The sequence below is a fragment of the Spermophilus citellus genome (genome assembly GCF_964194105.1).
Source record: "Spermophilus citellus genome assembly, chromosome: 2".
Taxonomy (NCBI): domain Eukaryota; kingdom Metazoa; phylum Chordata; class Mammalia; order Rodentia; family Sciuridae; genus Spermophilus; species Spermophilus citellus.
This window is the reverse complement of record NC_138183.1, coordinates 78,039,395-78,065,631: the sequence shown is the minus strand read 5'-3', so window position 1 is coordinate 78,065,631 and position 26,237 is coordinate 78,039,395. Positions and strand designations below refer to the sequence as shown.

Below are 26,237 nucleotides of genomic sequence, written 5' to 3'. Positions count from 1 at the left end.
AACATTAACTAAAGAAAGAGTTGGGTTTGGCACAGGCTCATGCCTCTAATCTGAGTGACTAAGGAGGCTGAAACAGGGGGATGGTGGGTTCAGTCAGCCTCAGCAACTCAGTGAGTCCCTAAGCAACTCAGAGAGATCCTGTTTCTAATAAAAAAGGGCCGGGATGTAGCTCAGTGGTTAAGTGTCCCTGGGTTCAACCCCTGGTACCAAAAAAAAAAAAAAAAAAGAGTTGGGCTGGGTGTGATGGTGCATGCCTGCAAGCCCAGTGACTTCTGGAGGCTGAGGCAGGAGGATCTCAAGTTCAAGGCCAGCCTAGCAACTCAATGAGTTCCCCAGCAACTTAGAGAGACCTTGTCTCTAAATAAAAAAAAAAAATAGGCTATGATAGGTGCTCAATGATAGAGCAATGATAGTTCAATCCCCAGTACCAAAAAGCAAACATAAAAAGAGTTGGGACCTCAAATGACTCATAAGATATATACATTTTCAGTATAAATACAAACAAAAAATTATCCTAAAAGCTTCTCTTCAGGAATTTTAGAAAACCCAAACAATGCAGGATGTCTGGCTCAAGATTCTCTGCAAAGCTAATTTTAGGAGACAATAAAGAACAGTTTCAGCTATTTATAGGAAATGGACCAAAGAATTTGATACTAAGTTCATTGTCTTTTATTAGTGATTGCAGGAGATGCATATTTGCAGGATTAACAAAATCACTAACTTACTTTTCTGCAAACCAGAAATTGAGCACCCAAAACATAAGTAAACAACAGAAAGGTTTATTTTAGCCTATCAAGAAACAGTTCAAAATTAACAACCCTAGAATATAAGTTGTTAGAAAAGACCTATTGCTGACTGTAAACTAGAGTTAAGAATCAACAATTGGTTTAACAGAATTCTTTTCAGAAGAAAAGACAAATAAAGGCAAAAATTAATTAACTTTAGTCTGTTGCATAAATCCAGGTTATGATATTAGAGATGGGGAAATGAGTAGGTGAGAGAATTAAAGAAAATATACGTGAAATTTATGTAGTAAGAAGTCAAAGGGGTTACTTATCCTATTATATTTAAAGTATCTGCTTTGATTATTTACAACTTTGTAAAAATATAAAAACTAGAAACTAAAGAATAGACATAGATTTTTCCACAAAACTTACAGAAAAGATGGATGGATGGTAGAATTAGTTGGAAACCAAAAAACATTAAAGACAAAACACACTTAAAATGAAAAACAAGTTAAATTTACTTGAAAGATAGATGCTCTCTAAAATAAATATCTAACAGCATGACATTTGTGAATCAAGATTGATAAATCAAAGAGTAAAAAAAAAAAAAGAAGTTAGTGAGGGAACCACAACATTGCTCAGATAATTTAATGCATTCATTTTAGAAGAAAGAAATAGAGAGGGTTTGTTTATGTAATAGATATAACTTAAAATTGAAATACATGTCCTGGCCTGGGTTGTAGCTCAGTGGTAGAGCGCTTGCCTTGCACGCATGAGGTACTGGGTTCGATCCTAGGCACCACATAGAAATATATAAATAAAATAAAGGCATTGTGACCATATACAACTAAAAAATTAAAAAAAAATACATGTCCTATAAAAAGGCATTTTTAAAAGGATTCATGGCTCGATTAAAGAGTTTGAAAGATAATTTGAAGGCATATTGAGACAAAAAGGGAATCTCAATAATTGTACTTAGGAAAACCAAGTATGAGTGTTGTTGATTATCCAAACTTATTATTAGACAATAGTGCAGTGGAAAAAGGCAATAATGAATCTTCTTTGGCAACAAAGTTTATTAAACACTTAAAAGTGTTTCTCACAATTGTCATTCTGTCAAAGAGGAAGCAGAAACATAATTTGAAAATAATCAGAGTCAAACAGAACTGTGGTCAGAAGTAAAGTCACATCTTCAAAAAAGCCACATTAATGCAAAAGTAAAGAAAAATGAACCATTATTCACTTAAAAAGGTTTGTAAAAGAACAAAGAATCATTCTAAGAAAAATAAAAACATTAATAAAAATTTTAAAAGGCCAATGGAAAAATAGCATAACAGATAAAGAAATCCAAGAAGTGACCCTTTGAAAAATAACAGCAATTCTGATCAAGAAAATTATAAAAACCATGAAATAAGCCCTACATATTAAGACACTCATTAAAACCATACAAAATATATTAATAGCATTAAAAAGTACAATAATAATTGGCTAATACATTTGAATATCTTATGAACTAGGCATAGTTCTAGTGACTATAAACTTAAAAATTAAAATTGACATACTTCCTCAAATAATCACCTAAAAAAGACATTGGAGTCAGGCATTTTTTTTCTTCAAACATATAAGAACAGTGGTCCCAAGGGACTCCACAGAAAAGATAAATTACAAAATTCCATAATTCATTTTATGAATTTAACATCATCTGATAAAACAAAAACTTGCAGATTCAGAAACGAGTTTCAAGATCAAAACAACTTGGGTTAAGAAGCTGGACTCTCCATTTACTACTTCTGCTACTTTATAGATGAAGATTAAATAAAATGAAACATAAAGTATACTTTAAAGGGTACTATTTATATGCTGTGAGTTCATAATTAGTGTTAACTAGCTGCTGTAATAAGAAAGCGCACACACACAGAGAGACAGTTCGAGTAGAAGAAACTGTAATTTATAAAACTCATTCAGGAAAATGAACTGAAAGACATAGTTAAATAGGCTAAAATTAAATCAATAGTATATTAAAGAACTAAATTTAATTTATCAATAAAAGCAGAGAATTAGCTAACATAAAAGGAAGTAATATTGTAATGATAATGGCGTACATATTTTTAGTACTTTCCACACACCTAAATTCACTTAATCCAAGTAACAATCCTTGATTCTAAGTTAGAGACTCAAATTTATGATGGAGAAACTGAAGATGTAGAAAGGTAAAACACATGGTTTTCACTTGGTCAAGGCTACTGGGTAGTAATGGTAGAGGTAGAACTGGAACTTAAGTCAGCCTGACTCCAAAACCTGAACTAGGATGATCAGGTTGTACTACATTACAATAAGAATCAAGATGAAAAAACGCATCACACATGAAGTGAGACAGTTATTACTATTGTCACATGCCACATGTTCTAGGAGGGAAAAAGGCAAGGTAATTGGCTATAACAATGTGAATTGAAGGGGCTAAGATGAGAAAACCAAACAAATGCAACAGCTTTGATATAGATAAGCAATAACCAGCTTAAGGTACCATGGTAATAGCAAAGCAAACAAATATTTATATTTCAAAAATGAAGTATAAGCATGGAACTAAAGAAAATCCCAAGACTTTTATTATGTCAATAAAATATCTGAATAATTCAGATTTTCTTGAGTGGGAAAACCAGTTGTTGTAAAGAAGACAAGATGAACATAATTGCTATAAATTTTCACTGGGATTGTTTTTGGAACATAACAGAATGGTTCTAATTTTCATCTGGAAAATGAATAGGTAAGAATGTTCCAGAAACTTGACATACCATTCATGTTTAAAACACTAGAGAAATTAGGAATAGAAGAAAATTACCTCAACATTGTAAAGGCTATATATGACGAACCCACAGCCAATATCATTCTGAATGGAGAAAAATTAAAGCATTTCCTCTAAAACCGTGAACAAGACAGAGATTCCCATCTTTACCACTTCTATTAAACATAGTCCTTGAAACTCTAGCCATACCAGTTAGGCAAAAGAAAGAAATTAAAGGGATATGAATAGGAAAAGAAGAGTTCAAACTATCTCTGTTTGCCAATGACATGATCTTACTTTTAGAAGACCCAAGAAACCCCACCAGAAAAACATCTAAAACCTCATCAATGAATTCAGCAAAATAGCAGGATAAAAAACCCACATCCACAAATCAACTGCATTCCTATACTCTAATGATGAATAAGCTGAAAGAGAAATTAGGAAAACTAACCCATTCACAATAGCATCCCCACCACTACAAAAAAAAAAAAAAAAAAAAAAAACCATGGGAATCAATCTAACAACAACAACAACAAAAAAACATGGGAATCAATCTAACAAAAGAGGTGAAAGAACTCAACAGTGAAAACTACAGAATAAGAAAGAAATTGAAGAAGACCTTAGATAATGCAAAGACCTCTCATCTTCTTGGAGAGGCAGAATTAATATTGCCAAAATTAATACTAATAAAAGCACTATACAGATATGGTATATATTTTGACTCCCATCAAAATTCTGATGATGTTCTTCATAGAAATAGAAAAAGCAGCAATGAAATTCATTTGGAAAAATATAAAGACCAAGAATAGCAAAGCAATCATTAGTGAGAAAAGCAAAGCAGAAGGCATAACAATACCAGACCTTAAATTATACTACAGAGCTACAGTAACAAAAAAACAGCATAGCATTGGCACCAAAAGGCATGGAGACCAATGGAATAGACTAGAAAACACAATGACAAATCCACAAAAATACAGTTATCTCATACTAGACAAAGGAACCAAAAACATACATTGGAAAAAAGACAAGTCTCTTCAACAAATGGTGCTGGGAAAACTGGAAATCCATATGTAGCTGAATGAAATTTAAACACTTTCTCTCACCCTTCACAAAATTCAACTCAAAGTGAATCAAAGACTTATGAATTAGAACAGGAATCCTGCACCTGCTAGAAGAAAATATAGGTCCAATACTCTAACATATCAGCTCAGGAACTGGAAGACTCTTAACACACAAGAAATAAAATAAAAAATCAATAATAGGATGGTATCAAATAAAAAGCTTCTTCATATCAAAGGAAACAATCAAGAGTGTGAAGAGAGAGCTTACAGAATGGGAGAAAATCTTTGCTACCTACACCCCAGATAAGGCATTAATAACCAGGATATACAAAGAACTCAAAAAAGTTAGCACAAAAAAACAAATCAAAACAATAACAAGAAAAAAAAGTAGCCCAATCAATAAATAGACAAAGGAACTAAACAGACACTTGCTCAAAATAAGAAATATGAATGGTCATCAAATATATGAAAAGATGTTCAACACCTCTAGCAATTAAAGAAATGCAAATTTAAACTATACTGAGTTTCTATCTCACTCCAGTCAGAATGGCAATTATCAAGAACACAAGTATAAATAAATGTTGGTGAGGATTTGAGAAAAGGGTACACTCAAACATTATTGGTGGGACTTCAAAATAATGCAACTACTCTGAAAAGTAGTATGGAGGTTATTCAAAAAAAACTAAGAATGGAACCACCATTTGACCCAGTTATTCCACACCTCGGTATGTATACAAAGGATTTAAAATTAGCATACTACAATGATGCAACTGTGTCAATGTTCATAGAAGCTCAATTCACAAAAGCTAAGCTAGGAAATCAACCTAGGTGCCCTTCCCCAGTTGAATGGATAAAGAAAATGTGGTATATATACACAATGAAGTGTTACTTAGCCATAATGAAGAAAAAATTATAGCATTTTCTAGTAAATGGGTGGATTTGGAGACTATCATGCTAAGTGAAATAAGCCAATCCCCCCAAATCAAAAGTCAAATGTTTTCTCTGATATGTGGAAACTTACCCGCAGTAAGGGGTTTAGTTTATAAGAATAAAAGTTTAGTAGACAGAGGGAAATGAAGGGAAGGAAGGGAGAGTAGGAAAAGGAAAGACAATAAAATGAATTCGACAAAACATTCCTATGCACATATATAAATATACCACAGCCAATAACACCATTGTGTACATCTACAAGAAATTAATTAAAAATATAATAACTATGGCTAAATGGAAGAAAGATAAATAAAGGGAAATGGAGCAAGGGATGGAGAGAGGGAATGGGAAGGAGAGGTACTGGGGTCTGAATTAGAACAAGATGTATTCCATGCTTGTATAATTATGTCAAAATCGTTTCTACTGTCATGTATAACTAAAAAGAATCACCACCACCACCACCACTACCAATAAAAACAACAAAGAAATTAGGAAAACCATCCCATCTACAATCACCTAATCTAAACAAAACAAAATACACACAAAACAAACTTTGAATTAAATCAGACCAAAGAGGTGAAAGAAATGAAATGAAAACTACAGAACACTGAAGAAAGAAATTGAAGAAGACCTCAGAAGATGGAAATATCTCCCATGTTCTTGGACAGAATTAATATTATCAAAATGGCCATACTACCAAATGCATTATAAAGATTCAATGCAATTCCAATGGAAATACCTTTGACATTCTTCACAGAACTAGAAAAATTGTTCTAAAATTCATTTGGAAGAATAAGAGACCCAGAAGAGCAATGCTGGAGACACCAAAATACTCGACCCCAAATTATACTAAAGAGCTATTTTAACAAAAACAGCATGCTGTTACCACCAAAACGGAGGTGAAGACCAATGGAATAGAAGTCACATATACAAATCCGCATAAATACAGTCATCTGATACTTGACAAAGATGCCAAAACATACATTAGAGCAAAGAAAGCCTTTCAAACAAATTATGTTAGGAAAACTGGATAGCCATACGTAAAAGATCCCTATTTCTCACACTGCACAAAAGTCAAAGTGGCTCAAAGACCGAGGAATTAGGCCAGCACAGTGTTTTTCAATGTGGGAATCAACACAAGATTGGGTCCTTTTAATTTTATCAAATAAGGATAGTCATACTAGTATGATATATTCTATTATCATTGTTCTTGTCTTATCTCTGTGATCCTTGAACACTCTCACCAAATAGCACCTCCACAGACCAGATGGGCTCTGGGCAGATTTCCAATGTTATGATTCCTCAGACAAACCGATAAAAATTATTTTACATTCCATATATGGGATCCCATGTAATTGAGGGTATTAGCACAATGAAAATTGTAAAATTGAATACATCTGCTTTAGAAAGGAGACCATTTAATGACAATTCCCCTGGTACCTAAATTCAGAGCAGTAGGAAGATTTCGGCAGGATGAATATGATCACTTCCACATCATACTCCCTCCCGGAAGCTCTCAAAAACATTCTTGGGAGTCATTTGTAAAGGTTTCCCCTAGCTAAACAATAAGCAGATCCCTCCAACAGCCATTAAGAGAATACAACTCCCTACCCTGGATTTCACTCAGGGTCCTTTCCTTCATTCCAACATTCCCTGGTTGGGTACCAAATATTTCAGATAAACCAAAGTGCCCACTGCTGATAGAAACATAAAGATTTTAAGTGTATTCTTAATGACTCAACAAACAGCTTTAGTCTTTGAAGCGATGCCAATTTTCAGCCTGTTTTCAATCATATACAGGCATGTTTTGATATGTTTAATAGGAAAATAAAAGAAAAATCTTAGACTTTTTGGGTTTTCTTCTTTATCATTTGGCTTTCCATTCTAAAGCTTTGTCATGACAGCAAGTACTGTTGGATGAAAAAGGTGAAATGTGGTTTAATGTTGCTATCAAATAAGAACTCAGGAAAAACTCACATAAGCCAAGTATAAGTTAGATCACCTTTATCACCAAAACTGCTATCATTTCATTGATGGCTTTGCCTTAACCTTTCTTGTTGTAACACCTTCTTTCCTACCCTTAACTGGTTATCACCCTTTACCACAATAGCACACTGCTTCATTTCTTCTTCCATAACAGGTATAATTACCTTTAATCAGTGCCTCTGTTAACTTCAACATATGTGCTACTGGGGCCAGGGTCAAGGCCTCTCATACATGTGTGTTCAACCTGCTGTGCCCTCCCTGGCAGCTCTGGCATGGACCCATGGACCGTGTGTTTTGCTCAGATGTATTCCAGTTCTTAGCACAGTACCAGGCACATACTGAACTGCATCAAATTATGATGCTCCAGATCTGCAACCAGGACTTGGAAGACATGTTAATTTCAGAGAGGTGAAAAAAAAATGTCTGTTTCAAAATAAAGAAATTATAGTAATAATAATAATCCAATAAATATTCCTTGAATCAATCAACTTTAAGTTAAAACAAAACTTTCTGGCACTATAACTCATATACTTATATAGTGTTACCTATGCAAACTTCTGAATAATTATAAGACGAGTTTCTTCCATTCATTCTGTATGTTAGACATACACACACACACACACACACACACACACACACACGGTTTTGTCTACTATGTGCCAATTGTTCTTGTTGCAGAGGCTACTGACTTGCAAGACAGTTTATGGTCTAGGGAGGTTTCTGGAGATCTATGGATCACCTGTAGTTGAATTACTTTGAGAACTTCAATATAGGCATTTTTAAAGAGATCCCTAATGACTCATGCACACTAAAGTTGAAAATAGAATCTTTGAAGTATAGCTCAAATCCCTCCTGTTCTGCAAAGTCTTCCTAAATCATCCCTGCTCAGGATTTTAACTCCCTTTTCAAAACTCATGGCCCTTATACAGTCCACAGTGCCTGTGTGCTCTTAAAACAGGAAGGTGATGATGTGGTAGTGTGGTGGGTGCTCGTGTTACACTGCTTGGAGTTCAACCTCCAGTTCTATCACTGACTGTGAATTTCTAAGCTTCACTTTCCACTTTCCACATCTGTAACACGGTTGCAATGCCTACCTTGAAGCACTGCTTGGGGGATCAAATGAGGATTACTGATGTAAGCATGTAGTTCAGAATTTGGAATAGAGCAAACATTCAGTGAAAGCAGACTGCTGTTTGTTTTTTTGGGTCATCATTTTATCTTTTATTTGTCTTTTTGCACTGTGCAATATTTCCAGACTCATTTGGGGCCAATGGTAAGAAGAATCTTCTGTTTCCTACATAGGATATTGCAGTCTGATGTACTATGATCTTTCTGGTTAAGAATGACACTGCCAGCATTCAGAGATTTACTGGTCTTCTGGAATATGCAAAGACTTCCCTGCATCTTAGTCACATATATGGTTACTCAGTAAAATTCAGAATCATCCACAAATAGGATATTAAAACTTAACCCAAGAGGGTAAGAAATCACACAACCTTGTAAACATCATACAATGTCTTTCTTTCTGTGTTGCATGTTCTATTCCAGGTATCACAGTTGATTTCCTAGTGAATGTGTTGCTTGGAGCTTTCAACACATCAAATGCCATCACCGGCTTGTTGATGTCAGGATGAATAAATCTTACATGTGAGTAAAATGACAAGATTTTCAATCTGTCAGTCATACTTCTCTAATTTAGTTTTTCTCCCATACTGATGGCAAAATGATGACGATTACAGTTTTTTTTTTTTTTTGAGAAAAGGAAAAAAAGTAATGCTGATATCAACTGACTACTAAAACTAGATTGTGGTGTTATTAGGATCAATTATTTTCTTCAGAAAAAATGACGTGAAAAAAATCTTAACTTTTATGTGAGAAATATAGCCCAGAAGTAAAAATAATGATAGGTTAAGACAACATAGGTACGAGTCAGATAGATTCAAAACTTAGCCTCAGACCATTTGGCATATAAACAGACTTGAATCTTAACTGGGTTTCAATATAGAGCTTAGGGATATATCTGGGAATCTTTGAATATGAAGACAGTACTGTTTGATGAAACTATCACATGAGTCATTATGGAGAAAGTCTTTTAATGTGCCTTGACTGAAGTGATTAAGTAGCAGGCTGTGATGTGAAAGTAATGGCCCCTGAACAAAAAGTCATGTTCTCTTTTTCTTAGCAAGAAAACTGATATTTGATGGTATTTGGGGTGTAACCAGAGGCACCATCAAGAACAAAAATTTCCTGGCAACCAGCAAAATCTACAAACTCTCAGGAGACAAAACTGAAATACTAAATTGTACATATATCTTTCAAACTCACGGATCAGTGGACTATCTAAGCAATCTTCCTGGGCACCTGCACTGAGGATAATTTGCTGTTCCCACTTTATTGGGATTAAAGGACAGAGAGGCAGATGGGGAAGTAGAATGCACATTAGGTCCACATTCTTTAGCTTCTTAAAAATGTAAACTGTCTCAGTCATTCAGAGCATTCAGGATGGCAGTGACAGTCATTTTCTGAGGATTAATCCATTGCTGGGGGACCCGACCTACCAAGGCACCTCTGATGACTGTCCTAGACATTTGCTACAGTGCCTATTGTAAGGCATTTTTGACTAGGGACCTGGTGCCACCAGATTCTATGCTTCTTCTAATTTCCAAAATCTCATAGGAAAAAAGAAAGGGTATCTATTTCTATAAATGATATCACAATCCATCACGTTCAGCCAAGAAACTAGACCTCAGTCTTGATTTTTTTCCTTTTCCCCCAAGGCACATACCTAATTCATTCCCTGTTGGCTCCACTTGCAGAATGTCCATCAAATCTCCCCACTTCTCTGTGCCATCCCCATTGCATCCACCAGGCTCCCCTAATCTCTCTTGAGATTACTACTCCTCTAGCTTTCCAAATTGTTCATCTGCCTCCTCCCACACAAATTGGATATTTATACCCTGAGACATTTCTAATATTTGACACTTTGAAAATGATATTTGGCCTGCTACACAAGGAAACATATCTGGTGATTGCAACAGGACTAAGAAATATTCTTCTTAAAAACTGTCTTTATTATTACAGCAATAAGAATAACATGTTTTCAATGAATAAACTAGTTTTAAAAATAGAGCTAAGCAAAGAGAGGCAGATAACAGTCCCCTAAGAACTTCTCACTCCTCAGTGCAGCTGCTGAGCAGCTCCACTCTCTCACATGTTTCTCAGTTTCTTCACCTAGGGAAGGAGATGGAAAATTCTGGCAAATCCCCAGGATAATTCAAGGTGAATGAGCCTGTTGACCAGGGCTTCTGCAGTCATAATGGACATCTTTGGAAGCCATCCTGGTTTGAAACCATTACTTAAGATACAAAGTCTAATCCAGGGAAAATTGGCTTCCACATAATTTGAACTTGAAAAGTGCTAGAGGACAGACTGTATTGTCTGTGTGTATGTAGACATAACAAAGCTATTTTCATGCACAGTCCTGGCAGAAGGCCCGCGGTAACTGCTCTGTGGGTCTGGTTACAATTATTTCACTATAGGGAATAATCCAGGACAGTACATCCCTTCTCTGTCCGCTCGGTCTCAAGTTGAAATGTATGCTGTTTTTACCCCACAAGCCTTCTCTTCAACGCTCCTCCCTGATTACCCTTTACTCCTCTTCAACCTCTTCACGCTGTATATCCTAACTCTCCACATCAGGAATCTTGGCCAAATTCTAAGCCAACATTGCAATACATGAGTGTGTGGAAGGGAGGTTGGGAGGGTACCTGCTCTTTATGCCTGTGATTTCACTGAATCTGGGCACATATGCCTGCATTTCTCACTGTTTGTGCTTGTCCTTTCTAAGTTCTAATTGAAATAAACAAAACTCTCCTACAAGGAAAGGAATGGAATATCCTCTGCAATTTTACCTCTATAACCAAACACATTTGTGCTCTCCGCCCACTGAAACATTTCATACCACTGAATGTGGCCCTTGGGAAAATTCTTAAATGGAACATTTCATACTGAAATGTGTTTTTAATTAAAAAAACAACAAAAAAAGAAGATAAGATTGGTTTACAGGCTATCAGTCCTAAGAGGCTAACACACCAATATTTAGAAATGTTTGTGACTATCAAACCCTTCTGTGATCACCCTTGGTCATATTCAGTTCTGAAGCCCCATCAGTAAGTTACTTTAACTCTGAACTAATTTGTTAAAAACTACAGATGTTCTCTCAACCATCCCAGGTACCAACTTCTCACAATAACTGTATCACAAATATTTTGGGACATTTCCTTACATTTTTCCTGCATTGGAAATCTTCATCGCTAAGAAAGATGGTAAAGAAAGGTAAAACAAAGATATATAGTGGTTGATCAATCAGGCCTGCATAAAATTTATATACTTGGATCTTTCAGGTGTATAAGATTGTTAATTTTTTTGAATTTTTTAAAAAAATTATTAGTTGTAGATGGACACAATGCCTTTATTTATTTATTTATTTGGTACTGAGGATCAAACTTAGTGCCCTATGCATGTGAGGCAGGCACACTACCTCTGAGCCACAACCCTAGCCCAAGATTGTTATTTTCTTAAGAAAATATTTTCAGGATTTTTTTTTCTCTTAAATTACTAGCATATGGTGTGAATCATCCTTTGGTGTAATACTTCAACATTTTGCACTTTGACCTTTTTCCATGGCTGACAGTGACCTCTTCCACTAAGGACAGGAGGTAGGGAGAGTTGGAAGCTGAGAGAGGAATAGAAATGTGAAGTCCAGCTCTAGTAAATGACAAATCAACAAGGAGAGGGATGCGATAGCACAGGGAGGTCACTAAAAGTCACAAAGGCAAAAATAATTTATATACAAAACTGAGCATTTCTGTTAACTTCTATAGGATGCAGTTCCCTTGTTGAAAACACAAGGTTTGAGGACAGACCTTGTTAAGAACATTATGCTTTGGTGTCCCATGGGATATACAAGTGGTTGTGATAGAACCATGTTCCAATTGGAATTATCAAAGTTAACCATTCCTATTTTCCACCAAGTCCTGTACCCTCCAAAATCCTTCCCCCAAGACTCTTTCACTGGCTTTCTTAAATAATTTGTGTAGATTTGCTAGTGAACATTTGTCCCTAATGAGATTGTAAGATTCTTGGATGGCAAGTGATACTTTTTCTAAACAAATATTTGAATTATGCCCTGCCTAGAAATGCAGTCATATTGGGCCTTAGGGTATCACATATGAATTTTTGGGAACACAGTTTATTCTGTGGAACTCCTACAGAACTGTTGAAGATGTCTCCCCACCAACCCTTCAGGTCTTCTCTCCACAAGCTCTGTGATATGAAACAATGATATCCATGGCCTCTGTCTATGGACTCCCAGTCCACTGGCTTCTGGCAGTACTTGGCCCATGGGGTACACTGGAGAGAAACAGGTATGGGAGGAGGGAATTAGGACCTCAGTCCAAGTTCTGCCTGCCTCCCTGAAGGACCAATGTGGGACAGTATGTCCCTGTCAACTCCTGGTAGTTCCACTGTCTCCAGCCCCAGGGATTCCTGTCTCATGTCCCTTTACCCCAGCAGATGACCCTGTCCTTGGGGGCTTTCCTGCTCTACTGTAAAGTCATTCCCTGGAATTCACCTAATATATGCCATGATGCCTTAATGTTTTCTGGTGCTTAATATATTTGATGTATACACATAAATAAAGATTATAAGACATAATCCTATTTCCCAAGGAATTAAGTTTCTTTGGAAGATATTACATATGAATATATCCATAAAACAATATGAAATTGTATAAGTGATCTATAATTATATTTCATGTTCCTTAAACATTATGTGTCATTCATATATATATATATATATATATTCTATAAACCAGTGGTACTAGGAAAATTGTAACTGAAAAAAAGAAAAAGCAGATGAGCCTACCTGGAAACATGTAAATGCGATTACGTGTGTGCGTGTGTGTATGTGCGTGTATGTGTACATAGTATACCATGGCAGCTCATGTTTAATATATATCAGGTATATTTCTAGTGTAGAATAATAACTGCCATCCCATTTTCTCATTTTCTACATTTAGAACTAGTTTTATTGGGTTTTCTCAAAAGTATGGTACTTCCATGGCCTCTTAGTTGAGAAATTTGAGGAAAATTGGATCACCGAAACCAAGGGTTTCTGGAAGGTTCTTTTTACCAATACCTTCATCTATGTTCTAAATAATTCCAGAAGTTTCTATCTGACTCAGTGACTTTTGTTTGCCATTCACTATGTAGAGTAACTGCTTTTGGTTGTTGAACGTATATTTTTCAAATGTCCAATAAAAGGCCCTTTGCAATTCAAGCCAAAAGGTTGCTTTGGGGAATTTAAAATTTGAATTTCCTGAGTTAATATGACACTTTAACCTATAAAAGATTCCACTGAAATGGCTTTTATTTGCTAATAATTGCAGACTTAGGTCGGGAAGACTTTCAGCAAAACATAGTTTGTTATTCTGAGCACTCTACTTTTATGAATGTCAGTAATTTCAACCATTTATGTGAAACATCAGTTTCTAGTAAGCTCCTTTTTTGTTTTATTTTCCACAGGTCTAGAGTACTGACAACACATGCCAGTAAGTAGATGAAAAGCTCCTTACAAATATGACTTGGTATTCTCCTAGGTTGCTAACCTAAAATTAGCATACTCATCTTTTACTATTTTCTTCTTTAAGATACTTGTTTCCTAGGGCACTTTGAGCTTTTTGAATTTCACTATATAAAAGACATCATTTTAACTAGCAGATGGCAGTTAATTCTCTTGTAATCAGCACTTACCTATTCCCTATTCACTCAGCTGAAAAATCAGAAAAATTACTTTAAAAAATCCACAAAATAAAAAAATTGAAACAGTATGTCTTCTGAACCAATAAATATGTGTTGAGGGCACTCCAACACAAAAATAGTTATTTTCCCCTCTTTTTAAAGATGATAGTATTTTCACTTATTTTGAAATTGCTTATGATTTCTAGAAGTATCTTTGGGAACAAGGGAAAAATCACCCAATTTACCCCAAGGTAAGATTCATAAGATTGTCAGAGTTGGCTGCAGAGTTTAAAACAACCCAAAGAGGCTCACACTCAGCAAGAAAAAATAAGGAGCCAGAATAGTAGAGTCTTGGGAACAGAACAGAACTCAGTCACCCCTACCTGTGGGGGACTGGTACCAAAGTGGACAGATGCTCAAGTCTCCTATATTAAATGATATAGTATTTGCAATCAACCTATGCACATTCTCCCATATACTTTAAATCATCTTTAGATTATTTATAATGCCTACTACAAAGTAATTGGTATGTCAATAGTTATAATGCCTTATTTTAGGGAATAATGACAAGAAATAAATGTCTGTACATGCTCAGACCAGATGTGATCTTTTTCTCAAATATTTCAACCATGGTTGGTTGAATTCCTAAGTACAGAACCCATGGAGGCATTATTAATGAATGATTAACATTGTAAAATATTAAAATATTAATTAAAAAAGTACATAACCTATGGAAAGAGAGTGGACTATTTTCATTCAAGAATCTGGGGGTCTAGCACAGTGGAGTTTATTGCAATGTAGTTTGTTGTATAGGAAAAGAATGTCCTGGGAGTCCTATGGGCTGTCACAGCAAAGTTATTTCATGATCAAACATTATTAAGTTAGATAAGAGATCTGGACAGTTTAAGCTTATCTGATTCTATGTTTTGTATTTGTTATTTTTGCTCTTAATTTCCTGAGAAGGTTTAAGAATGGTAGAGAGGCCATAGGCCTCTATAACAGGACTATAACAGGACTCATAGTCCTCCTGATCCAGGAAAGTCTCCTGTGCCGGCAAGAAACTGGGGAACATGAAGGAGACAGATTGGGGGAAGCTCAGAGCATGGTGTTTTCCCTGATGTCCCTATGATTGAGTAAATACTGCAATCTAGGGACATTCAGAGAAATGATACATCTGTCCTTGTAGTGTAGGACCACGATATTAAACAGGGAACAGCAGGCTCTGTTTGCAGCTTGTCATCTGAAGGCACAGCCCATTCAGTTACTCAGCTGACCCTGGTGTTGCAGGCTGTGTCTACCTGGAGAGCAAGACAGTATCCCAGGCCATAATTCTGCCTCCTGAAGCTTTTTCTCCTCTCCCCTTACAAAGGAGTATCTTGAAGATCTGGCTCTTCAGCTTGTGATAGTAAAGGCCAAATCTCAAAATACCAAGGTTCAAGTAGGGTTGAGAAGTAGAAGGGTAATAGGAGACTGCAAGGACTGCCGGGGCTGTTGAAGAGATGGTGGGAATGTGCAAGCACTGGGCTTAGTTTTAGAACAACTGCAGTCTCAGTGCACTGTTATTTGAGCTCCTCTCTTCAATTTTCTAGTTTTAGGTAATTTTCACTCAAGCTGCAGCACCACTCCTTATTTTGCTGCTGGTTTAATATCGATGCTTGACCCACTCTTAACGGTATTTGGACTTCTTTTCTATAATTCAGCTGCACTTACAGGCACAAATTGGCCTGTAGGTCAAACCAAAGGTGTGACAGGAAAGGTATATTCTTTGTCAGATTGTTTATCATCTATTTTGGACCCATGATTGAACTGGATTGCTAAAATCTTAAAATACAGTGGATTTCCCAGGTAACCTGTATTTGGGAACTTCATTCTACCCATCACAGTTTTGGCAAAAAAAAAAAAAAAAAAAAATCTTGAAAAATGCTCCACACACAAAAGAAAAGAACAGTTGCAGCCTCTGAATGTGTTGCCCAGCCCCAAAGTGACCTTATCTCACTGAGTGGGTTGTTACAGGTTTAAAGTTAGGATTCCGCATTTCAGCTTAAATAAAGAACTGTTGTTGAAAATAACAATGTTACAGTAATATCTCAAAGAACCAAGCATTATCTGATTCTCTGTAGCACCAGTTACAGTGTCAGGATGCCAAATTTGAATCTGAGATCATAGCCTTTTGGGGGTGTGGGGAGTAGAGAAATTCCTGATTTTTTCCCCCTTCAATATTTTGCAGATAGGAAAATGTTCCAGAGAAGGAACTTAGAATTTCAGAAAGAAAACAATGTTTCTTGAATAATCCTATTTAGAGTCCACCAAATCAAAAACACAGACACTTAGTTGAGAATTCTGCCAGAACACTTCAGTGAAAAGTTGTAAAGTGAGAATTTCATAGAAGTGCCAGTTCCTTGCTAAACCCAAACTTTTAACACCTTAAAAGATATAATATGTTTTAAATGACTTCATATTTAACCTTGTCAAAAAGAAAGAAATCCAAATGCTCACAGGGGCTTGGATATCTCCCATGACAAGGCTTATGTAGCAGGCCACCCAAAGATAGAGCACCACATCCCGAGTCTGGATTCTGCTTGTGGTTCAGCCCAAGGATTTAAATGACTTAGCAATCTACTGTATCCATATATATTAAGGACAGACTGCCTTAACATAGGCTTCCTGCCTTACAGAGTGGCAACTATAAATGTTGGGATGCTGCTTGTGTCGTGGGAATGAACCAGCCCCATTCTTAATCCAGTACCTGAGCCTCTTTACTATCCTGGATTCCTTCCCTGTCACCTGCTATTGCTCTACCTCAGATGGGAGTAGACAAATCTTTCTACTCCTCCCTAGGGAGGCTTGCAAAGCTACTTTTGGAAAAACATTGATGCCATTATTCCAGTTCTTTTTTTTTTTTTCCTGAGATCTTCCTATAGGGAGAGCCTCAGAGAACAGACCCTCAATTCCCTTTTTAAAATCCTTGGACCAGATGTGTTTGGAACTCAACATTTTTTCAGAGATGGTGTTCATAGCATATTTTACACAAAACCTCCAGCAGGGTCTGAGCCAGCACCTCATAAATATGTGAATATTTCTGCAGTGAAAATAAAAATTTTCACAATAAATGGAATGAGCAAAGACCATAAATAGCCTGAAATCAGTTTGGGACAAGTTTGCCATCCAATGAATTTGGGTGTTAAATTTGCAAAAGAACTTTCAGTTTCTTGAGCGTTTTGGGTTTTGAAATTGAAGACAAGAGATTTTAGACCTGTATTAGGTTTTCAAAGAGCTATGACAAACTAACCTATTTGTTTTTAGATAAAGAGGAGATGAGCCTATGTACAAATAGCTTAAGGAGGACTTTCAAAGAAATCTTTAGGTACAGATTTTGATATATTGAACAGGATTTGAGATAAGTGGGTTGTCCTTATCCCTGGGCTCCTGGCATATGGCCTTGACCGTCTGTATTTCAGAGTTGATCTGTGACAGTGCTGTTGTCATGGAATCTGTGCTGCCTCACTGCAACATGGAGAAAGGGACATGAGTGGGCCAACCTAACCAATCTGACACTCACAGGAACATTCCCAGACCAGAATAAAGAACTAAGCAAGATACTTGGAGCCAATTGGCATGCTCATACATTGACTCCATAATAAAATAATTACACAGTTTAATTTTTTTAAGCATATAACCCCCCCCCACTTATGTTCTTAATATAGGGTAATGTTTGTAAAGCCCAAATCATTGATGTTTTCAAGGTGGGGCTGGGAAGACTATCTTCTGGGTTTTTATGCTAGGGACTGTCTACATGGAAAGGACTATTCTCCTGGAGATTAGGGCTGTCACCAGTGAATACATAGAGAGATCAAGGCTTACTTGGCTTCCAGGGCCAGTGCAATGATGCCTGCAGCCATGGGGGCTGAGGCCGATGTTCCAGTGTGATTGTCGGTGCATCGCTGCCTTAGATCCGTCGTGATCTAAAAGACAGAAATGAAAAACTTAGATCTCTGAGGTCAACGTAAGTCATATGCAAGTAGAATGAAATTTACTCACAAAAGTGAAGTAGAGAGGTGTTAAAAGATTTGTTTGTAATTTCTTGTTCCTGCAACCCTGTGACAATATTGCTTCCAGACAATCGCCTGTGTAAACCGACTTTGATGAGAAAAAGATTTGGAAATTGTCCTTCACTTCTATTAAAGCCAGAATCAGGACTAAGGGGAGCCTATGGCTAGAAACACTATTAATTTTAAACTGCAGGCATCCCATATAGTTCATCCTAGCACAAGCTCTGGTTAAAACCAAAATTCTTTCATTGCTCCAATATTTTAAAATAATTAAAATGTGTTGAATCGACAGCTACTGAGCTTGGCATTGGGAACCTAAGAAATAAAGCTATATAGCCCCCACTTTTTCCAGACCATTACCCTGAGAGTGCTGTAGGTTTCAAGCTAAAGTCTAAATAAACTCTGCCATAGAAGGTAAGTTTGGTTGTGGAGCTTTCTGGAATTTATAGAAATATTGCAAGGTCAAACTAAGATTTCCTCAAAGACTTCATATAAATACAACAGAACAGACTAGTACGTTTAATATGCAATTAAAGCACAGAGTGTCTGCTTGTCCATTATAGAAATAGATTACCTATTCCTCTATTTTTATTTTTTAATCAAAATATGAGAACTAGATCATTTTTATTTTCTTGGATTGAATCCAGTTCACTTCAGCTGTGGCTGAATAATATCATCATCCAGCAATGGCAATGGTTTTCAACCTTTGTTCCATTATGGTCTCATTAAGGAAGAAAATTAAATTTAAGTTCTCCTTTAATAAGATAAATTAAATATTAGGGAAGATCTTTCTGGAAACCATTGTAATACTGTAAGAGTTCTAAAATTCTCCCTCCCGGAGAAGAATCTATCTTTGCTCCCTTGGGACATGCTCTGAGAAGGCACAGGTTTGTGAGGTGAGTCCACAGATTCACTGCTATCACTGAAGACATTAGTAAATCTTTCTTTGGCAATAAGACAAGTATGTTTCTACCTTTTACAGATAAAAAAAAATATGTCAACATAAAGGTAAAGGAGGATAAAGGCAGCAGAAAACAAAGCCCTGTCTCCCCCAGGTGCTTCCTTTAAGAGGAATGCAAAGATGAGTCGAATTTGGTTTGCTACACAACTCCCTAGAGGTGAATCCCCTCCCCTTTAGAAGTTTCTTCTCTGTTCCAGAAGGCTGTCTTCCATTATCTGTTATCATTCTAGACTGATATCCTGGCTCATTCAGTTTCACAGGAGACCATCTGTTCTTAGTATCTTTTGTTTTTTATGTCACCTCTAATGCCACCAGATTATCTGTGTGAGGTAGGAGTAATGGCACAAAGCAGTTGGAAGAAGAACCAAGACTTATAGAACCACATGGATATGGTGGTGTGGATGGACAGAGTTTATCCACGCTGTTAACAAGTTTTCTGCACTTTCCATTATTGACTTTAAAGATGTATTTCTATTGTGCTAAAAATCATATAACATAAATCTACCTTCCTAGTATAATTTTTATGTGTCTAGTACTGTAAGACTAATTACATGAGCACTGCTGTACAGTATCTCTAGATCTTTTTCATCTTGCATGAATGAACTCTAACCATGGAACAAGTCTTCCTCGCCCCTCCCCTTGTTCCCTGGCAACCACTGTTCTGCTTTCTGTTTTTATGTGTTTGATTGTTCTAGGTACTACATGTAAGAATCCTGTGGTATCCATCTTTTCCTCATTAAAAAATTTCACTTAGCATAATGTCCTCAAGGTTCATCCATATGGAAGCATGCGACAGGATTTCCTTCCTTTTCAAGGCTGAATAATACGCCATTTTGCCGATTCTCTATCCATCGATCTATTGGAGAACACTTGGAGTGAACAGAGCTGCAGAGTTTGCACGTGTGTGCAAAAATCTTTTCAAGGTCCTATTTTCAATTCTTTCAAATATATATCCAAAACTGAGATTCCTGGATCATTATAAAAGGTAATTCTACTTCTTTTGAAATTTTAGGTCAATCTGCAGCTTTATTTTCTGGTCTCCAGAGTCACTGCTGTTGAGATATGGCCTTGCCTGCATTCCTTTCATTTTACCTCAGCCATGGTCACATTCCTTTCTCCATGCTTTATTATTTTTTTTTCAATGACTTGTGCCTGGATTCAAGATTTTTCATGCTATTTCCCAACTTGGCTCTCCTGGCTTATTCTTCAGCTGCACCAGACACTTTCAACACACAGAAACACATCCAGAATCAACACTCCAAGTGTGTGTAGCAGTTTTGAGTCTAATAAATAACCACCTCCAGCCAAACATGAACAATGAAAATTTCATGTCAGCTTTGCAACAGGAATATGCCTCATCCACATAGAGTCATTCGGTATAGATCACATAACACGGACTTAAATAAAAAGCTGTTTAGGAATTTTATAAATAGACACCAATGAGGTGTTAAATGCTCTTCACTTGGGCAGGTCTGGGGAATTCCAAGTCACTATTGTGCTGCATTTTATTTTTTTCCCCCAATCAGTTTACCTAAAAGAAAAGTGAGAGTAGGAAGTAGGAGTGGGAAAGGGGTGGAGTAGGCAGGTGACAGAAAGGGAAAAGGTTAAAAGGAATGGGGGTGGGGGGAGGAATCACAACATCCTCACTCCCTTTTCATCTGCTTTAATCGGACATTGCAGCTGGAGCATCTCAAGAGGAAGTTACTGTCAGTGGTGGAGCTATTTAGGTGTAAATTACTGAGAAGTTCTAAGCTGGAGTTCTCATCATTTAGAGAAGTCACGGTATAGGAGAATTTTTATGTCTATCTTTAGAAAGAAAAGGCAAAGACCACCAAGGAAAATGCAATCTTGAAGAAAAATGATGTTCTCCAAACTGGAAGCACATGAGGTAACCCCATTAATCACAACGCATGCAAGCAGGACCTGACAGTGTCATTAAAAGGAAAGTTGTGTTGGATGTTGGGCACAGAATGTGGGGCAGGGAGAGTCCAGAGATTCTATGTGCAAAGCCAGACAATAAAGCACTTTTAATGTCAGATGTTTGAAAGAATGTCTCAGAAGTTGGTCTCGATCCTGGTGGCACATCTTGCATGCTACAGATTCCCTTAATTCACTACCCAAATCAGAAACAGAATTTGCCTCCAAAGAGCCTCTCAGATTGCTCAAGAAAATATCATCTGTGTCCATCGGAGGGAAGGAAGCTGGAGAGGAGGACATCAGGCCCTGAGCCAGATCAAAGCTGGCCTGATCAGCAAATTAGATTTTTTCAGCCTCTCAGGATCAGTAGCAGATGGTTTTTTGGACTCCACAAAGTTCGGATGTGATCTTTACTTGGTGAGAAGTGGGTACTGTTTAGGTCTAGCCAGTCTCCTCCTCCATCACCACTTTTTCTCATCCTAAGATCTTATTTCCTAGTATGTCACATTTCATTATTTGAGCTGATTGGACTTTTGATTATAAGCTATCGATGCAGTTCTCTAGGGAATCACAGTGCAGATTGACTTTGGCCCTAAGTGACAGGCTTTGACAGCAACCCCACAAACGGGGCGGGGGAGGGGGGAGTTTCTCTCCCCAATGACCTGTGACACGTTTTACATGGAAGGGTCCATATTGTCTCCTGTCTGTTTAAAAGAGCAACTGAACAGATATTTTTAAAACATGGAGTGATTCTGCTGTCTGTTTCTGGTGTTGATTTTGATTTGGATTAGACATGTACCAAGAAAGCTGTTTCAGACACCATTATGGGGGAGAAGGGCAGAAGCTGAATCTTAACTCTAACGATGAATAAAGGAGAAGGAGTGGATTTATCAAGCACAGTGACATAAAAAGGAACAAGGACCAATGAATGCTTTTTGTGTTCACAATGGTATGGAATTCAATCATGAATGACATGTCAGTCCAAAACCTCACTCCCCTGTTGGTAAGAGAAGCTGTAAGTGTGAAGTACAAGCTTAATGGTTTGCTTATAAATGTGAGGTTGCTATGATGTAAGGGGATCCCATCTCAAATTATTGTCATGTTTTCTTAATGTTCAGCTCAGTTCCATGCACCAAGAAAAGCATAGTATTTGCTAAGATAAATTGCTAAGATCAATCTGCCATATACTCATTTTAAGGTAAGCTTTAAACTCTAAGCAACCCCACAAGGAAGGGTTTCCCTCTCATTAGGAAAGGCCTTAAGGTCATGTCTTTCTTGTATATCTCAACAAAACTCACAGAAACTTGTAATCATCCTACAAAAAATTTGTGTGTACCTGTATATATACAACTCAGGGGTTCAACTATAGCACTATTTGCACAATTACTACTACAACCCCACTGCTTCTCCTAAAACTACTACTATAAACAGGCTGTAGCAAGTGAAGCAATGTTCAAGAGTACATACAAACCCACAGAAACTTTGCAAGGAAGATATATTTACCAGCTAAGAATATGGAGGCTCAAAGAGACTAAGTAACTTGCCTGAGAACACAGAGCAACCAATGGGCATGGGAGTGGTGAAGATACTAAAATGTGAAACAGCAGCAAAAGAAACTAAGTTTCAGTGGATACTCTTCTATGAGAACAAAAGCAACAGAGCCAGAGCAGCAATAGCAATGGTAGCACTGATCTTGAGTCCCAGCCCAAGTTAGAGAATGGGTATGGCAGTGCTCCTTCAGGGCACAGTTAAAACCACAAGTTGTCAGAAGTGGGGTCTTCTTTTCACTTTTAACATTCTCAACAGAATGTGGATCAAACTTCCAAACATACTAAATACATTTGGATTTGCTAGTCTTTTACTTATGAAAAATAATGGCGTTTGCTAAATTAAAAAGAGGAACAGAGATGATAGAGGATAATATAGTACAGATGGTGACAGCACTTGAAAAATGAATTAGGTGGAAGGTGGAGGTGTTCCTGGAAAAAAAAGTGCCTCTGCTTACAAGCATTAAAAGCAACAAGATAATCCTCCATGTGGAATTGGTCATTTAGAACAACCCTGAAATACCAGGCAGCAGGTTTTTTTTTTTTTTTTTTTTTTTTTTTTTTTTTTTTTTTTTCCTGAACACAAATAAAATAAATGACATTGGGAGAGGGTTAAGCAGCACATACATGCTTCAAACCCTGGATCACAGAATCCCTCCCTGAAGGAATACAATGGACCCATATCCTAATCACCAAGACAAATGGCTAAGGGAAAATGTCAAAGGCTGAGCAAGTCCCAAAAGAAAGAGATAATTTAATGATGAGAGTGAATGGGGAGAGAGGAGAGCTTTATCCAGAAGATAGAACTTGGGAGAAAGGTGGAGGGGCAGTGAACGCTCACAGGTGGAATCTGAATGCTCTTGGACATTAAGGAGGGTGACATGTACAGCTTTATTATATAGCAAGGTTCCTGTTTATTTCCAAAGCTAAATATACTATCAAATATCAATTACCTTCCATCAATCTGCCAACTGAAGGAGTTTCTCTAAAAGAAAAAAGAGTGCCTCCCTCCCTGTCTCCTGTGTCTACACAGACCACTTGTGAATATTCCATCCTTCCAAATGTCTGATATTCAGGGCTGGGATGTAGCTCAGTGGCAAAGCGTCTGCCTTGCACTCTTGAAGCCCTGAGTTTGACCCCCAGTTCCAAAAAATGGAAACAAAAAAGAACCCCAAATATCTGATAATCATGCACAAATGTTTATTGAGCTCCCACGCTTTGCAAAGAAATAAAAGTTTATCATCCCCAAGTATTTCCCACTCCAGCAAGAAAAACAGACAACAAATAAGAAAATGAATATGATCATGTTAAGTAGCTCTTAGTGCACTAGAAGGAAAATTGAACAGGAAAAAGGAGAAGAGGGAGAAGGAGGGGACTGCTATTATTTTAGGGAAGGGAAGGAAGAAAATCCTTTCTGAAGTGAAATCTGAGAAGAGACATAAAGGAAGTGGCATCTGGGAACAGGATGCTTCTAACAGAGGGCACAGGATGGAGCCCTGGTCTGAACATCACCCAAAAGATGCAATCTCGGGAGCTCAGTGCTGTGCCTTAGATTTTGTCAGAGGTCTAATTAAGGGAGTCATGAAAGAAGAAAAGGCATGAAGTTTAAAAAAAGAGGACTGAATAGAAAATACAATGGACACCTATATATTCTAAATGTTTCTTTTTTTAACCACTGTGGAAAGGACACAAAATAGGTAAGAAAATTGCCGTTCCTTCATACAGATCTGTTAGGAGTCATTGAAAGTATCAAAGGCATGGCAGCACACAGATTTACAAGATGGCCTTGGGGGTCCATCCTGAGTGGAACCCTTTTTCTAGTTGAGATTTTTTTTCCTTTTTAACTTTTTAAAGTGTTTTCTCATCAGTATTGGAGGCATGATAATTCTTCTCCAAGATGTTTTAAGGCAATAATGAGATAATGTATGTGATGTGCATAGTACCAGGCAAGTATTTGTAGGGCAAAAAAAAAAAAAGATTTTTATGACATATCAATAAAACTAAAAATGTACTATGCATGAGATATGGAATATGATGTGTATAAGTGAGGTTAATAAAATATGATTTCACATCGTGGCTTTAAAAATGACTAGTGCTTATTATTATAATAAACTTTATATTTTGGATGCTTCCTTTGCTGGAATGAACCACAAGGCCACCAACAATCCAAATGTATGAAAGCAAGAACCAGACCAATGTCCAGAGTTGTGCTAATGGTAATGGCAGGAAACGCAGGGACAGAGACGACGCTGTTTCGAAACCTGGGACAAGATTTCCCTGCTTGCAAACCATGAAAAAGCATTTTGTCCAGGACAAGTACAATTGATTTGACAAAAGTACTTTCCCAGAAGCTGAGAGGAGTTCTTTCCCCTCTCCTCGGGTCCTCTGTGACTGTCTCGGTTCAAATCACAAAGGTGCTGTATGAATGAAGAATGACAACGGTGCTCTTCTGGAGAGGCTGCAAATGACAAAAGGAAATGAATGGCTCAGGGAAGGGAGCCCAGTACAAAGGAAGACACTGCCATTCCTGTAGCACTCAATCACAGATGCCACTAACAGGATGTGGGCATCACCCAGGGACCACAGGCGTCTAGGTTCAAAGCCTGGTGGAAGCAAGGTCCCAGGCGTAAGGCGGGATTATTCATCATTCTGACATCTTGAAGGAAAAGGGGTCAGCTGGACCATAAAAGGCTGATGTCGCTGCCAGCTCCACTCATGTTCAAACTGTTAACATGCTCGCCATCAAAGTGCCTTTCTTTATGGAGTGGGTGGAACAGAGCACAGTATTTCTTAGGTTGAAAAAACGGAGGTGCAAAAAAGCACCTCTGTTAACAGCAGCTGGAAAAACGGCCAGCCTGCACTCCCAGGGTGCAGCAGGTTACTGGCTCTGGTAACAACAGTGCCTGAAGCTTTAGAGCTTCAATGCTCAGCTCGTCATTATTATCAGTGTCGTCTAGCTTCAGGAAATCTCTGAGTTTGGTGCTGATACCACCTCCATTTCACAGGAAATGACAAATGTGACTCAGCACTAGTGGACACTGACTATGAATTAGGGGACACAGAGGCAAAAGAGCTAATTCCAGTCAAAAGAGCTTCATTTCCATAATGAAGGCAAAATCTCACAGAAGTATCATTTTTTAATTAAGAAAGCCAGAAATTTTTCTAGACACAGTGGTGCATGCCTGGAATCCCAGAGACTTGGGAGGCTGAGACAGGAAGATTGTGAGTTTGAGCCAGCCTCAGCAACTTAGTGAGACCCTATCTAAAAACAACAATAACAAAAGGAAGGGTTGGGGATGTAGCTCATTCTACAGGGTTAAATCTCTGCATTTTCATCTTTTACTTTATGTTTTGGAGTTATTCTTACTGATGAATGATGTGGAAGTACTGACCGTTGGGCTTGCATATATTTTTGTTATTATTATTATTATTATTATTTTCTTGGACTGGGGATTGAACCCAGGGCCTTTTACTTACTA

At 37.3% G+C, this 26,237-nt stretch overlaps 1 protein-coding gene across 4 annotated transcripts in view; it reads right to left on the bottom strand.

The window, feature by feature from the left end:
- The window catches only part of PCSK5 (proprotein convertase subtilisin/kexin type 5), a 450,277-nt gene that overhangs the window by 224,315 nt on the left and 199,725 nt on the right, over window positions 1-26,237 (bottom strand). For all 4 annotated transcript variants that reach the window (XM_081278894.1, XM_081278895.1, XM_081278896.1 and 1 more), the window contains exon 9: window positions 18,146-18,246. In XM_081278894.1, the coding sequence (XP_081135020.1) occupies window positions 18,146-18,246 (101 nt within the window). The remainder of the gene's footprint in view (window positions 1-18,145; window positions 18,247-26,237) is intronic.